Source organism: Rhinatrema bivittatum, chromosome 1 (assembly GCF_901001135.1).
Source record: "Rhinatrema bivittatum chromosome 1, aRhiBiv1.1, whole genome shotgun sequence".
Lineage (NCBI taxonomy): Eukaryota > Metazoa > Chordata > Amphibia > Gymnophiona > Rhinatrematidae > Rhinatrema > Rhinatrema bivittatum.
Window position 1 is genome coordinate 489,146,720 of NC_042615.1, and position 16,717 is coordinate 489,163,436.

General features: G+C 43.2%; 1 protein-coding gene across 5 annotated transcripts in view; it reads right to left on the reverse strand.

The window, feature by feature from the left end:
• Nucleotides 1–16,717, reverse strand: part of LOC115095113 (dynamin-1-like protein) — a 101,178-nt gene that overhangs the window by 67,670 nt on the left and 16,791 nt on the right. For all 5 annotated transcript variants that reach the window (XR_003857694.1, XM_029608400.1, XM_029608392.1 and 2 more), the window contains 2 exons: nt 16,110–16,196; nt 4,734–4,896 (listed from right to left, as the gene is read on the reverse strand). Coding sequence is in view for 4 of the 5 variants with exons in the window: in XM_029608400.1 (XP_029464260.1) it covers nt 4,734–4,896; nt 16,110–16,196 (250 nt within the window). In the remaining variant the exon portion in view is untranslated. The remainder of the gene's footprint in view (nt 1–4,733; nt 4,897–16,109; nt 16,197–16,717) is intronic.

Here is a 16,717-nt window from a genome sequence, read left to right on the forward strand (position 1 = left end):
TACCACATCCTCTGGCAACAAATTCCAGAGTTTAATTCTGCGTTGAGTAAAAAAGAACTTTCTCCAATTAGTTTTAAATGTGCCACATGCTAACTTCATGGAGTGCCCCCTAGTCTATTATCCGAAAGAGTAAATAACCGATTCACATCTACCCATTCTAGACCTCTCATGATTTTAAACACCTCTATCATATCCCCCCCTCAGCAGTCTCTTCTCCAAGCTGAAAAGTCCTAACCTCTTTAGTCTTTCCTCATAGGGGAGCTGTTCCATTCCCCTTATTTTGGTAGCCCTTCTCTGTACCTTCTCCATCGCAATTGTATCTTTTTTGAGATGCAGCGAACAGAATTGAACACCGTATTCAAGGTGCGCTCTCACCATGGAGCGATAAAGAGGCATTATGACATTTTCCATTTTATTCACCATTCCCTTTCTAATAATTCCCAACATTCTGTTTGCTTTTTTGACTGCCGCAGCACACTGTACCGACGATTTCAATGTGTTATCCACTATGACACCTAGATCTCTTTCTTGGGTGGTAGCACCTAATATGGAACCTATCATTGTATAACTATAGCATGGGTTATTTTTCCCTATATGCATCACCTTGCACTTATCCACATTAAATTTCATCTGCCATTTGGATGCCCAATTTTCCAGTCTCACAAGGTCTTCCTGCAATTTATCACAATCTGCTTGTGATTTAACTACTCTGAACAATTTTGTGTCATCTGCAAATTTGATTATCTCACTTGTCGTATTTCTTTCCAGATCATTTATAAAATATATTGAAAAGTAAGGGTCCCAATACAGATCCCTGAGGCACTCCACTGCCCACTCCCTTTCACTGAGAAAATTGTCCATTTAATCCTACTCTGTTTCCTGTCTTTTAGCCAGTTTGTAATCCACGAAAGGACATCGCCACCTATCCCATGACTTTTTACTTTTCCTAGAAGCCTCTCATGAGGAACTCTTTCAAACGCCTTCTGAAAATCCAAGTCTACTACAACTACCGGTTCACCTTTCTCCACATGTTTATTAACTCCTTCAAATAAGTGAAGCAGATTTGTGAGGCAAGACTTGCCTTGGGTAAAGCCATGCTGACTTTGTTCCATTAAACCATGTCTTTCTATATGTTCTGTGATTTTGATGTTTAGAACACTTTCCACTATTTTTCCTGGCACTGAAGTCAGGCTAACCGGTCTGTAGTTTCCCGGATCGCTCCTGGAGCCCTTTATAAATATTGGGGTTACATTTGCTATCCTCCAGTCTTCAGGTACAATGGATGATTTTAATGATAGGTTACAAATTTTTACTAATAGGTCTGAAATTTCATTTTTTAGTTCCTTCAGAACTCTGGGGTTTATACCAGCTGGTCCAGGTGATTTACTACTCTTCAGTTTGTCAGTCAGGCCTACCACATCTTCTAGGTTCACTGGGTTAGGCTGGAACACAGAGCTGCAAGTGGGAAAAGGCTGCCAAACTGCTTCACAGAGCCTCAAGCTGCCTCAGCAGCCTCATGAAGGGGTGGGGTCTGGACCACCAGATTTACACCCCACGGATCTAGGACCAAGCATTCTAAAGGATCACCAACCCCCAGCTCATTCACCTTAAACCAAGGGGGATGGTCCCACCAGGACCTAACAAATCCCTGGGAGGAAGGCTCTCTCTCTCTCCTTCTATTTATTAATTTTTTTTTAACTGCAGGTTTTGCGCCATCTACTATCTGCTAGAGACAGAGAAATACTGAGGGACTGCAAGTGGCATACTAGGTTATGTACAGTGTCAGTAAAACTTTCTCTGTCTCCATCTACTGGCAGGGAGGCAAAACCCAAGAGTCTGGACTGATCTGGGTACGTACAGGGAAACTGGGTTTGATGGACTCTTGGTTTGACTCAGTATGGCAAGACTGATGTAGGCTTCAAAGGTGAATAAGCAGCCAAGAAGGCCATGTAGAGATACTTCCTGAAAGTGGGTGGATGGCCCTTGGAGGATTGGCACAATTCACCTTCAGTACAAAAGTGGAGCAGTCTCCTAAATACAGTTGCTTGAAGCACAGGGTACCTCCACCAATGAGTGCCAAGACATCAGAACTGCCACTCAAGGCTTGTTACTTCACTTCAACTTACAGGTCAAGTCTTTTGAGCCCTTAAGGTGATGACTCAGAGAAGGTGGGACTTGTCTCTTCGTCAAGTACATCCGTGGATCAAGATACTGAAGCAGCCGAAAACCACCAGGATGAGGCCTGGCCAGAAGCAAGATTGCGGTCTGTTCCCTGGTTCTTTGAGCTTTGGAACAAGCCTTGAGCTACCCTTACTCTTTCCAGACAGATAGGCATGGATTCTCTCCAGCACCTTAACATAGAAACCATAAAAAATACATCATGACCTTCAGCCAAACGTTTGTAGCACTCAGTGTGATGATCTGATATCTTCTGTGAGCATTTTGGGCACTTCTTGGTTTGCTTCTTGGCCATGGTGTGGAAAATAGTCTATGAGAAATCAGAACTTGAAGAAATTTTCTGAAAAGTAGATGTGCCAAAAGAGAAAACACATGTGGCCAGGTTGCTAGCACAAAACATGTCAGAAGAGAGGAACCTGCAACTCATGTGTTGAGCTGCACAATGGCAACAAAAACCAAAAAAAATTAGAAACTGTCAAAATGCCTATCTAAGGAGATTAAAGGGAGCAAAACAACAAAACTAATTTGGTACAAAGTGCTTAATTTTGAGCAAGAGGAGTAAAAATAGCCAAAAAACAGTTTGCTGGTCAATTTAGTGGAAGTAATCCGGGACATCCTTTTCTAAAATGAAAAACTGAAAACCTGATGAGCAGCAGGTCTGGTGACACACAAGAACCCCTGTGTGTGCTCTGAAGCTTTTCCTAGATTCACTCCTCCAGGGCTGGCACAAGATGAAGCCACATGACCCATCCGTGGGGCACACTGTAGCTCCTCATCAGAGAATTGAATTCTCTTTATGGAAACATAAGTGTGGTATCTGAAATAGCTACTAGAAACTCATTTTTTCTTGGGGGGTGGAGCCAAGATGGCGACGGAATGAGGAGGTGAAGAAGAGTCTCGCGGTTTCTTCTGTGCTTTTTTGCTGAAGTTTCTGGTTTCCTTGAAATTTATCATGCCTCACACAAAGCCAGGCGGTTTCAGAAACGTTGGATTCTAAACAATCATATATTGAGACTTTCTTCTTCTCAACGCCGAATGAGCCGGAAGCGAGGGCTGCGGAGGGAGGAGACGTGGAGCAAACGTTGCTTAGTCCCGGCACACCTGAGATGCCGTCCCCTCCCCAGTGTTTGAATGCAGCGCGAGCGGCTGCTGGTGCAGCCTTTTTGGACTGTCCTAAGGAGATGAATGCTCAACTGGAGAGTGACTGGGGTATATCGAGAGAGGGTTCTGTGAAAATGTTACCTCATGGGGTGTCCTTTGAGCCCCAGATGGGGACTTGTGTACCTTCATCATTGGGTAACAACGGAGCTGCTGTTTCAGTGCTGGAACAAATTCAGGACACTGAAGCCACGAGATGGCGTGAGCATATGCCTTTGTTAGGCCCTTTTCTTGTTAAACCGATGGAATCGCTATGGGAAGCACTAGCTTCGATTGAGTCTGCAATTGTTACTCTAACAAGACCCTATCTGGACACAAACTAATGTAGTATCAATAATGAAGAAAAAGTTGCTGTGCAAGAGAGGAAAATGGACTACTGTGGAAGAAAGATTAAATGTGGTTGAAAAACTTCAGCAGAATTTAATACAATCGGAAAATATTCAAAGTAAAAAGATTGAGAACATAGACAATTCATTAAGAAATGTAAATATCAAGGATCTTAATTTTCCTATTATTCAACAGTTTTCAGCTGTGGATTTAATTCAAGAAATATTTGACTGAGAATCTTAAGATTCCGTCTGAAGCCATTCCTTTAATAACGAAGGCGTACTACCTACCTCAGAAACCTTTCGAGAACACACAAGGAAACATGGAGAATCAACAGCAATTAAACCTTACAGAAATACTGGAACTTTCTCAGGAAGACGAGGTTACTAGAAGAGGAGTTACGCTAGTGACTTTTGCATTTATTAGTGAGAAAAATATTATGCTGAGGCTTTATTTCTGCAATAGATCTTTACTATATTATGGTCAAAAATATGGTTGTACCCAGATATTACTAGGGTTACCCAAGAAAAAAGAAGAAAATTCCTATCTATGAGAACCGAGGCTCTGATAGTTTGCTCTAAGTATACCTTGCATTACTCTTGCAAATGTGTAAGATTTCATGATTCTACCTATATATTTATTGAACCATCACAAATGCAATTCTTTTTAGATTCTCACCCTACAAGTACAGTGCGGTATGGCAATTACCGGTATATAGGCTACCTCAGCTTTCCTTTTGTCTGTTTCTTGTTATTCACTCTTAGTACCTTATGAGCCCACTCCCCGAGGATTTCCTATGTGAAAGGGGTATATTATTATATTACTTTATCAGAGGAAGATTTATGTAGTAGATTATATTATTTCCTTAATGTACCTCTGTTTTCTGCCAAAAATATTTGTTATAAGTGAAATACAATAAAAATAAAATAAAAAAAAAAGAAACTAATTTATTCAAGACTTATCCCACGTTATATAAACAAATGTCACTCATGTATCTGTCAAATACTCGCATACCTACCATCTCCAACCACACAGCCTCCAATTACATCTCAAACTCCTCACACACCTACCATCAGGGTCCACATCACGAGCTAGCTTGAGGGCTTCAGATGTAGCTATGTCAGTGTTGGCAGCGGTGACAGCCAGAATAAGACAGTTGGGATTACTAATATAACTCAGGATCATGTTTTTAATCTGCACCTCTATGTCCAGTGGCTGATCCCCAACTGGTACCTGCAGACAGACAGAAGTGCAGCACATAATTAACTGAATGATCTAGCTTTGTCCTTCAAGCAGATCAGGATTAAACTGAAACCATCTTTTGTGACAGCTGTACTGAGTCTCTCTTCTCCCAAGGAAACATCTTCCTTCCCCTCTCCAAGTGAGTTGTTCTACTGAGAATCTCTCTTCTAGTGAGAGACTCTTGTGCACTGGGAACCTCACTTCTCTCAAAAGAACTGCAGTACTAAAAGCCTCCCTTCTCTCAACAGTGCTGCTATACTGAAAGTTTCCTTGACACAAAAGCTGCAGTACTGAGCCTCCCTTCCCCAAAGTGTGCAGCTGTACTGAGATCCTCCCTGCTCCCAAGAGCACTGCTGTACTGACAACCTCCTTTCCCCCAATAGCACTGCAATACAGAATCTATCTGTTCCATGGATTGGTCTAAAGGAAGTGATAATTTTCCTCGTTGCCAAGAAACTGTGATAACTTTTCCAAATGACACTTATATGGTTCCTCCTGGGTGGCAATCTAATGGATCATACATATTGGTAATTAGAGGTAGTGGGTTGCTTGTGACAAACATATATTACAATGATACCTTTATTAATGTTTATTCATTAAGCAAACAGTCTGTATAGTAGGGGTGTGCATTCGTTTGCAACCTATATGCCATATTCTTTGTATTCGTGGGGGTCACGAAAAATATGGCAAACCCCCATGAATACAACCTATCACTAACAAATAAACCCCCACCCTCCTGACCCCCCCTAAGACCTGCCAAACGTCCCTGGTGGTCCAGCGGGGGTCCGGGAACGATCTCCTGGGCGTGGGCCGTCGGCTGCCATTAAACAAAAGGGCGCCAACGGCCCTTTGCCCTCACTATGTCACTGGGACCGACTGCTGCTATTGGTCGGTCTCAGTGACATAGTGAGGGCAAAGGGCCGTCGGCGCCATTTTGTTTACTGGCAGCCGACGGCCGAAGCCCAGGAGATCGTTCCCGGACCACTCCTGGACCCCAGCTGGACTACCAGGGACGTTTGGCAGGTCTTGGGGGGGGGGGGGGGGGTGTCGCAGTAAATTAAGTCGACAGGTCTTTGGGGGGTTGTAGTAAATTAAGTCGGCAGGTCTTGGGGGAGTCAGGAGGGTGGGGTTGTTAATTTAAAGGGTTGGGATGGGGTTTTTTTTTTGGGGGGGGAGGGGTTCCCAGAGAAAGAAAAGTTTTCTGATCTGGGGAGTGGACCGAAATGGCCCTCCCCAGACCCGAAAACAAAATGGGGAGAAAAAAATAAAACTATGCACTCCCCTAATTTGCTCCATAAGACGCCCAGACGCAGAGCCGGTTTAGCACAAATTTTTTTTTTTTTATTTTCCCCCTCTGAATCCTAGGTGCGTCTTATAGAGCGAAAAATACGGTATATTCACAATCTTAGCAAGACAATACATAGTATCAACAATTATATTCGTATATTAAATCTATCCCAACCGGGCCCGCGTTTCACCTTGCGGCTTCTTCAGGGAACTCTAATGATATTGAATAAATGATCTATGTCTCACGACAGTTATACATTCCTTGCCGTTCATCTTGTTAATCCTTATCTACTTTGATGTACCGCTATTTAACATCTGCTACTGTGTATTATGCTTAACCATTTTCTGCATCTTGTTAATCTGTATTAAAAAAACAAATCAAATCACAAACACCTTCCAATGATATGAATGTTGAAAAGGGTGGTATGGATGAGCATGAATGAGTGTTGATTTTAATAGAATGTTGAGGAAGTATGTAAAATTTAAGCTATTTTATGTGAGCGTGTTTGTAATTTTTGCTGATACTTGTTGTATGTTCTTTCACAAGGATTTAATAAAAGAGGTAATTGTTAAACAACCAATGTGCTTTTACCCTGTTCCGAAAGGAGCGTTAGTTTGTATTAGGATTTAATGGGCACTATAATAAGTAGAATATTGTGTTCCCTGAATGTACCTGGATCAGTCCAGACCATGGGTTATCTCCCCCTTCCAGCAGATGCAGTCAGAGCAAAAACTGAGAGACCACCTACTTATAAGCAGGCTCGCACTCTGTGTCCCCTCAGTATTTCCTCTGACTTGGCAGATGAGGGTTGCACATGTGGTTTCCCCTCTTTTGGTCTCTCTGCTTTGGATGGATCAATGGATCAAGTATATATATATACTTGATCCATCCAAAGCAGAGAGAAAGGAAAAGTCCAGAAAAGGAAAGCTATTCTCTCAAGACCAAAAGAGGGGAAACCACATGTGCAACCCTCATCTGCCAAGTCAGAGGAAATACTGAGGGGACACAGAGTGCGAGCCTGCTTATAAGTAGGTGGTCTCTCAGTTTTTGCTCTGACTGCATCTGCTGGAAGGGGGAGATAACCCATGGTCTGGACTGATCCAGGTACATTCAGGGAACACAATTAGAACAAGAAGAAGAAATTTTTAACTTTACCAATCTGAAACAAAAAAATAGCAGGGGAACTCTTCTCCTAAGGCTGAAGGAAGCTGTCCAGCTCTGTTCAGCCACAAGCAAAACAGGAGAGAAAACCCCCCCTGAAGAAAAAGGGGCTGAAAACCGCTAGAGCGGCCTCATGGAAGGGAGGGATCTCGACCACCAGATTTACACCCCACAGATTAACCAGGATTGAGCATGCAAAAAGGTCACTGACCTCCAGCTTGTCCACCTCAACCAAACAGGGAAAGGGTGCCCTTGGGATCCAAACCCCTGGGAGGAAGGCTCACCCAAAAAAAGAACAGTAACCGAAGACTGCAGGTTTATGCACCAGCCACCATCTGCTGGAGACAGGTGGCACCAGGGCTTATCAAGCAGTATCAGTGAAGCTTTCTCTGTCTCCATCTGCTGATAAGGATGAATAAACCAGGAGTCTGGACTGATGTGGGTATGTACAGGGAACGTTTGTGTATCATCAAAAAAAAACTACAATTTGAAAAAAACCAAGAGGAAATATCTTCAGTGACTGGTGTTGTAGTCAATCATATGGCACTGGATATTTTATTAGCAGAAAAAGGATGGGTGTGAAGTAATAAATGTCACCTGTTGTGCATATATTGATCAGGAAAAATTAATGTCAATTACTACTTTGAAAGACTTAGGAATTATTAAGAAGGGAATAGCAAGTAAAACAGAGGATGTCGTAATGCCTCTATCGCTCCATGGTGAGACCGCACCTTGAATCTTGTGTGCAATTCTGGTCATCACATCTCAAAAAAAAAAAAAAAAAAAAAAAAAAGATATAATTGCACTGGAGAAAATAAAGAGAAGGGAATGCTAAAGAGGTTAGGGTTGTTCAGCTTGGAGATGAGATGGCTGAGGGGGGATATGATAGAGGTTTATAAAATCATGAGAGGACTAAAACAGGTAAATGTGAATCGGTTACTCTTTCAGATAATAGGAGGACTAGGGGGTACTCCATGAAACTGGCAAATAGCACATTTAAAACAAATCAGTGAAAATTCTTTTTCACTCAATGCACAATTAAGCTCTGAAATTCATTGCCAGAGGATGTGGTTAAAGAAGCTTGTGTAGCTGGGTTTAAAAAAGGTTTGGATAAGTTCCTGGAGAAGTCTACAAACTGCTATTAATCAATAGGAATAGCCACTGCTTGTTGCCGGCATTAGTAGCATGGGATCTATTTAATGTTTGAGTACTTGCGACTTGGATTGGCCACAGGATACTGTGCTTGATGAACCCTTTGTCTGACACAATATGGCATATCTTATGTTCTGATGTTTGGTTCACCAAGTCAATGGTGATATAATTCATAATTCTGGTTCAGAACTGGGGCTTATTCAGCCATTTCTAGAATCCTCAGAAGGCTGATTCACACTGACAACTGCTGAAATATAGTGACTTTCTGACTATCACAGACTCAAAGAATGTGAAAGATCTGGAAACTTGTAGGCTCTGCAAAGCCTATAATTACAGGCCAGGAAGGCATCAATGACCATGTTTGCACCACAATACAGGGAAGCTGGGTCCAGGATGCAGGCTTTTGTCTTTCAAATGCATATCTCAACGGACAGGAGCCAGGTGAAAAAGATTCTTCTTTTAAAGTTACAGTTTTAATTAAATCCTGGTGCCAAGAAACGGAATTCAGGCCTAACTCCTATTGAAGCCACAGACTTGCGATTTGTTTACACAACAAAGAATATCAAGAGAAGAACAGAAGAACACAGTGCATCAAAGCCAGAGTGATAAAGGAACTTTTATGGTGGGAGGATGAACAGGTTTAGAAGAATTCTCAGTTGAAGGGTGTCCTCACAAGCATTTCCTATACATGATAGATTGTCATGACAACAGCATAATGTATCTTTGTAATAAGTCTTTGGGCAGTCATGTCATTCATTCTGGAAACTTCGGTAGTGCTGTATTTTGATTATATAAGTCAGGGCATGTCATATAGTCATTGAGATGCTAGTTATTACAGATAGAGGGCATATAGCAACTCCCAGGAACACTTGTCTTTGACTCTTCTTTAAAAAGCCAAATAAATTAAATTTAAAAACCTCTTGCTGAGTTGAAGTGTTCTTGTTGCCCTAGCTTTGAGTCCAGAAATTATTGACAATGGTTTGCAAAAAGAAATGGGAAATTGGATCATGATATGGAGGATTAGGAAAAAAGGTCACAGGCTGACTTTTAGTAGTTGTAGTCTCTCTTGTGGGCATATTACTTTTTTGTGTGTATGGGCAATTAATTTTTAGACTCACAAGAAGAAACTTGTCGACTGCATCTAACCATTGTGATCTACACATGGAACGGCGGTTTATAAAATGTATAAATAAATACTATTATGGCACTAAAGATTTTTTAAGTTGCCTATGGTCCCAGCTGCCATCTTCAGTCCTCTGATAGGAAAATCGAATTCACTTTCTATAAAGGGCATTGATGTAGAAATCCGTAGCATGTAACCACCAGGGAGGAATTGTTGCGAGTAGCCAGGCCATGCTTTCAGCTTGCTCAGTGTTAGTTATCAGAAGTGGGCCGAAGGTCAGCGATTGCACAATGTAGGGACAAGCAATTAGTAGAATATATTTAGCATGTCTGAATTCTCACAGCTGGGCAGGAAAAGGAAAATTGGTTCTTACCTGCTAATTTTCGTTCCTGTAGTACCATGGATCAGTCCAGACCCTGGGTTATATTCACCAATCCAGCAGAGGGAGGCAGAGAAACATTCTACTGACTCTGACGTATATCCTGGGGCACCACCTGCAGTCCATCAGTATTGACCAGTATCAAAGCAGAAATTTAAACTACTAATATATTAACTAGCTATCTAAACAGGATAACGAATCTCCAACTCACAGATCCTAAATGGAAGCAGAATCCCCAAAAAAAAAAATCTTGGGAATAAACAAGAAAATATTAAGAAAAAATAGACAGCATGAAAAGCTGTTTAAATACCCAACGAGCGGACTCTCCGAAAAGATAAATATAATACACAGACATAAAGGGTGGGTGTCTGGACTGATCCATGGTACTACAGGAACGAAAATTAGCAGGTAAGAACCAAATTTTCCTTTCCCTGTGCGTACCGGGATCAGTCCAGACCCTGGGATGTACCAGAGCTGATTCAATTAGGGTGGGGACCCAGAGAGTCCCACTCGGAGAACACTCTTTCCGAAGGCTGCTGAACTTGGAGCGTGAACATCCAAGCGGTAATGACGAGCAAAAGTATGCAACAACTTCCAAGTTGCTGCCTTACAAATCTCCTGAGGAGAAACTAACTGACATTCTGCCCAAGAGGTAGCCGGTGACCTAGTGGAATGAGCTCTCAAACCTTCAGGAAGATCACGACGAGCTAGAAGATAAGCTGAACGAATTGTCTCTTTTAACCAACGAGACATCGTAGCTTTAGAAACATTATGACTTTTGCGAGGGCCATTCCACAAAACAAATGATCAGACAATCGAAAATTGTTCGTAACTTCAAGATAACGCAACAGAACCAGTCGTACATCCAATTTCTTAAGATCCTTAGAGGAAGGATCCAAACGATCTAAACACAGAAAAGCCGGAAGCTCTATGGACTGATTTAAATAGAACGAAGATACTACCTTAGGTAAGAAAGATGGTACAGTCCGTAATGAAATTCCTGTATCAGAAATTCTAAGAAAAGGCTCTCTGCAAGACAAGGCCTGCAACTCTGAAATTCTATGAGCTGAAGAAATGGCCACCAAGAAACACCACTTTCAACATGAGATCCTTCAAAGTCGCATAATTAAGGGGTTCAAAGGGAGCTGAACACAGAACCCTAAGAACCAAATTCAAACTCCAAGCAGGACAAGGATTCCGAAATGGAGGAAGTAGATGTTGCGCAGCCAAGGATAATCCCTGAACCTTACCGCAAAAAATCCAAGCGCTGCCACTTGTACCCATAAGGAACTACAGGACAAACCCTTGGCTAATCCATCTTGTAAAAAAGATAACATATTTGATACAGAAGAGTGAACTGGATCTACTTGATGCTCATTACACCAAGATTCAAAAACCTTCCACACCCTTGCATAAGCCAAAGATGTAGAAGGCTTTCTAGAACACAATAAAGTAGTTACTACAGCATCTGAATAACCTTTATTCTTTAACCGATGTCTCTCAAAAGCCATGCCGCTAGAGAGAAGCGTTTGACCTCTTCCAAGCAAACCGGACCCTGAGACAGTAGGCACGGTAGATCTCAAAATCGAAGGGGACCGTCCAGGTCTGGGAACCACGGACGGCGTGGCCACTCTGGAGCCACTAAGACAACATTGACTTGTTGAATTCTATCCAACGCAGAACCTTGCACATCAGAGCCAGGGAGGAAACACGTAGAGAAGAACATCCCTTGGCCAAGGAAGTACCAGAGCATCTACTCCTTCCACTCCTCTTTCCCTCCTGTGGCTGAAGAACCAAGGTGCTTTGGCATTCTGAAATGTGGCCATGAGATCCATTGCCGGAGTGGACCATCTGTTGCATATCATTTGATAGGCTTCCTCGCACAGTTCCCACTTGCCTGGATAGAGATGTCGACTGAGAAAATCGGCTTGAACGTTGTCTACCCCGGCAATGTGTGAGGCTGCGATGCTTAGCAGGTGCTGTTCCACCCAGGCAATCAGCTGTCATGCTTCCTGTGCTACTAGGAAACTTCGGGTTCCTCCCTGGTGGTTGATGTACGCTACCGTGGTTGCATTGTCAGAAAGAACCCGGGCAGACTTCCCGCAAAGGAGAGGTTGAAGAGCGATCAAAGCTAAACGAACCACTCTGGTCTCTAACAGATTGATCGACCACTGTGCTTCCTCTTCGGACCACCGACCTTGAACAGATGTTTTCTGACATACCGCCCCCCCAGCCTGAAAGACTGGCATCTGTAGTGACCACCGTCCATTCCAGAATCTCTAGAGGAACACCCCGTTGTAGATTCGCTGGCTGTAACCACCAATCTAGGCTGGAACAAGCCGTCTCTGTAAGAGGAAGGGGAAGGTGGTATAGTTCCGAAACCGGATTCCAGCATGAAAGCAATGCAGACTGAAGTGGTCTCATATGTGCAAAGGCCCAGGGAACCAACTCCAGAGTAGAGGTCATTGAACCTAAGACTATCAAGTAATCTCGCACACAAGGAATAGGAATAGACTGTAAGTCTAGAATTTGTGATTGAAGCTTGAGAAGCCAATGCTTCAGAAGATACACTTTCCCTTGACGAGTGCACCCAAAACTCCAGAGATTGGGAAGGTAATAGGTGACTCTTGTCTTCGTTGATCACCCAGCCTAGAAAGTGCAAAAGGCTGATTACCCTGTTGATTGTATAACAAAGAGATTCCGACTTTGCTCGAATTAACCAGTCATCCAGATATGGATGTACCAACAGGCCTTCCTTCCTGAATTGTGCGGCCACCACTACCATTATCTTGTTAAATGTTCTGGGAGCTGTGGCTAATCCGAACGGAAGAGCTCTGAATTGATAATGTTGCCCTAGAATGCAAAACCTGAGAAGCTTCTGATGATCGGATCGAATGCCGATATGAAGATAAGCTTCGGTGAGATCGAAGGATGCTAGAAATTCTCCTCTGTGTACCGAGGCTATGACAGACTGGAGAGTTTCCATCCGAAACTTTGGAATCCTTAGGCAACGGTTGACTCTCTTGCGATCGAGAATGGGAAGAAAAGTTCCTTCCTTTTTGGGAACCACGAAGAAAATTGAACAACGACCCCTCTGATGCTCTGATGTTGGAACTGGAACTATAGCTCCTAGGTCGCTTAAACGCTGTAGCGAGTCTTAGATTATGAGACACTTTTGTAGGGAAGAACACGGTGAAATTAGAAACCGGTGGTGAAGCCGCCAAATAAAATCTAAAGCGTAACCTTGGATTTATCTCTGATAGAACCCATTGATCCTATGTACATCTGGCCCATTCTCAGTAAAACAGAGACAGCCTGCCCCCTGTGACGGGAACCGGAGAAAGGACCGGCCTCATCTCATTGGGTAGACTTTGTGCCTCCTGAGACTTGGGAAGTTTCAGGTCTGCCAAAGCGGCGGCCACGAAAGGACTGAGACCAATTCTGTTGTCTACCTGAAGACTGTTTAGCTGGAGGAACCGGACGAGAAGAACGAAATCTTCTGTTAGACCGAAAACGAGAGCGAGATGAGCAAGAGCTTCTAGGTCTAGGACGGTCCTCTGGCAATTTGTGAATCTTATTTTCCTCTAGGGACAAAATTAAATCTTCCAATTCCTTACCAAATAGCAATTTTCCCTTAAAGGGTAAAGCCCCTAATTGAGCTTTGGAGGATGCGTCTGCAGACCAATTCCTCAACCAGAGAAGTCTGCGAGCCGATACTGAAGCAACGACAGAGCGAGCCGATGTCCTAAGAAGATCATATAAAGCATCTGCACTGTAAGCCACTGTAGCTTCCAGTCTACCAGTCTGTGCAACTTCCTCTTCAGAGAGGGAAGAATTGTTTTGTAAAGCCTGGACCCATCTAAGTCCAGCTCACAAAGCCAAGCTACTACCATGGCTGCGCGCCCGCACACCGAGAGCAGAAACCTCAAAAATTCGCTTAAGCTGAACCTCCACTTACAATCTAGGAGATCATTAAGAGCCGTAGCTCGGTCACTGGAATAGTTGTTTTCTTAGAGATGGCTGATACAGCGGCATCCACCTTAGGAAATTTTAAAATTTCCAAAGCTTCCTCAGGTATGGATACAATTTTTCCATGGCTCTTGCTACCTTAAGACCCAATTCATGTGTATCCCACTCCTGGTACAGAAGGTCAGTGAGAGAAAGATGAAAAGGAAATGATGGTCGTTGGACCTCTAAGGCCAAGCAACACTGGGTCAATGTTACCCATCCGAGAATCCTGCACTGGAGCCTCTAGACCCAATTCCAGTAAAATTGCTGGAATTAAGGGACTAAGTTCCTCTCTTCTAAACAGGCAGACTACTTTGGGATCAACCCCATCCGCAACATGAAGGTCTGAAATAGTACCCAAAGCAGGGTCATCACTTAAATCCCCCTCCGGTAGGGACTTGTCAGGGATAGGAACAGAGACATGCTCAGAATCATCTGAAGAAAAAAAAATTGTCTGATCCAGACCTGGACGAAGGGGACGCTTCGGAGCAGACCCCACTCCCAAATCCTTAGATCTAGCCCGTTTAGAGGAACGTGGCTTTAATCCCTGTTGAGATGAGAGACTCTTATGTTTCTTAGATTTGTAAGCTTTGTGAAAGAAGAAGAAGAAGAAGAAGAAGAAGAAGAAGAAGAAGAAGAAGAAGAAGAAATCTCCTCCAGGCTGTCAGCAGATAAATATGGCCCTGTTTCACGCGGCTTGTCCCCCCCCAGGGACCGTCAACTGCGGCAACAGTGGAGGCGGGTCTGAAACACCCTGAATAGCTTGTTGTGTCACCACCCTCAGAGTAGACAAAAGTGCCTCAGTTCCAGCACTGCAGCGAAGTGAGTCCGAGGCAGGGGAGCAGCTGGGCTGAGGTTTTGGGGCCGCGCGAGGTGGCAGAGTCCCTTTTAGATATCGGCAAACTTGACGAGCCTTCCCCCCCCCCCCCCGGGGAGACAGGATGAACAAAGACTCTCCCTGGAAAGACGCGCACGTGCGTCTCCACAAGCACAGCAGGCCGCACCTTGCGGCATTAAAAGAAAAAATCTGGCACGAAATGAAAAACTATAAAATTAACAGGAAATAAAAGAAAACCCTGGCGAAAAACAAAGGCAAGGCGCCACCGAACACCAAAGGTAAATAAACTACGTTTCAGCCGTCAATAAGAATTTATTTATTTTTTTTTTTTACCTGACCAAATGGTGCGGAGCCCCAGGAACTGCTCTAAGTAGGGTGAGTGAGCCGGGCCCCCCGGTATCACCCCTGCCAGGAGTGGTTGCTGGGTTCAAAACCTCCCCAACTCTGGCAGCCTCAGAACCAGGAGGGATAGTCCTCCCAGGACTTAGCAACCTCCCGGGAGGCAGGAAAAGGAGTGAACGGCTGTGAAGAAAACAAACCCCCTTTTTTTTTTTTTTTCAATAACTTAAATGAAAAGAACAGCCTCTCTTCAATAGAAAAGAAAGTCTAGAAAAAACAGTAACTCCTAAACTACCTGAATAAAAAACTACCATAGACTGCAGGGGTTAGGGACGTCCACCTCTGCTGGGAGACAGAGAAATACTGATTGGCTGCAGGTGGTGCTCCAGGGTATACGTCAGAGTCAGTAGAACGTTTCTCTGCCTCCCTCTGCTGGATTGGTGACATAACCCAGGGTCTGGACTGATCCAGGTACGTACAGGGAACATGCTTTAAGTCTGAAACATCAGAAGTCTGGATGAAAAGAGGAACAAGGTTAAAGGGTACAGAAGAACGATGTTCTGACATGCTTAGCAATGTAAATATAAAAATATGCCACAAATAATTATGTTTGCTTGCTAAAAGAAAAAAGGAGAAATGAAAAATTTACCGATCAAGATGACCTAAGATTGCTGAGATATATAATTCATGCTAACTTGTTAGGTAAAAGAGAAAATGTATTCCTGTGCTTTTTTAGAATTCTAAGACAAGACTGATTCATGTCAGATATTCTCTTGGTATATGCACATCCAATAAATGGTAATACATATTGCACTTAACTTGGGTGTGATTTTTATTTCATCCAAGTTAGTTAGGTCTTTCATTCTTCTGCTATCATTAGAGATTTGTGTATGGCATATTCACAGAAGTATCTCACCTTTGTAATCCCTGGTAGATCCACCAATGTCAAGTTCAACACATGAGGGCTGAAAATCTTCAAGTGTAAGGGCTCTGGACTGATTCCCTACAAGGCAATCAGGGAGAAAGGTTACAGCACAAAATACACAAGTTGGGGGGAGAGTAAGTGGTGTAAAGTGAGAGAGAGAAATAGACAGAGAAAGAGTAGAAGGAGCAAGACACCCTCCTTATTTGCAAGTGCTACCTGCCCTGTCATCCTCCACAGTGTTATACTACTATTTATAAAAATGATTTGAACCTATCACTGGTACATGTCCTGCAATCCTTCCCCATGCTGTCTGCCAGCAAGCCTCACACATTTTTTCTCTCATTCTTATCTGTTACTCTTAGCTCCTTGTTCTATTCCCCTTCCACCCCCACCATTAATGTAGAGAGCAGTGATGGAGCTGCATGCAAGTGAAATATCTAGCTGATTAGTTAGGGGTAGTAGGGGCAGTAACCGCCGCGATAAGCAAGCTACACCCATGCTTATTTGTTTTACCTAGACTATGTTGTACAGCTCTTGTTGGTTTTTTTTTTTTTTTCTTCTCCCTCTTGTAGAAGCAGAGAGCCATGCTGGATATGCAT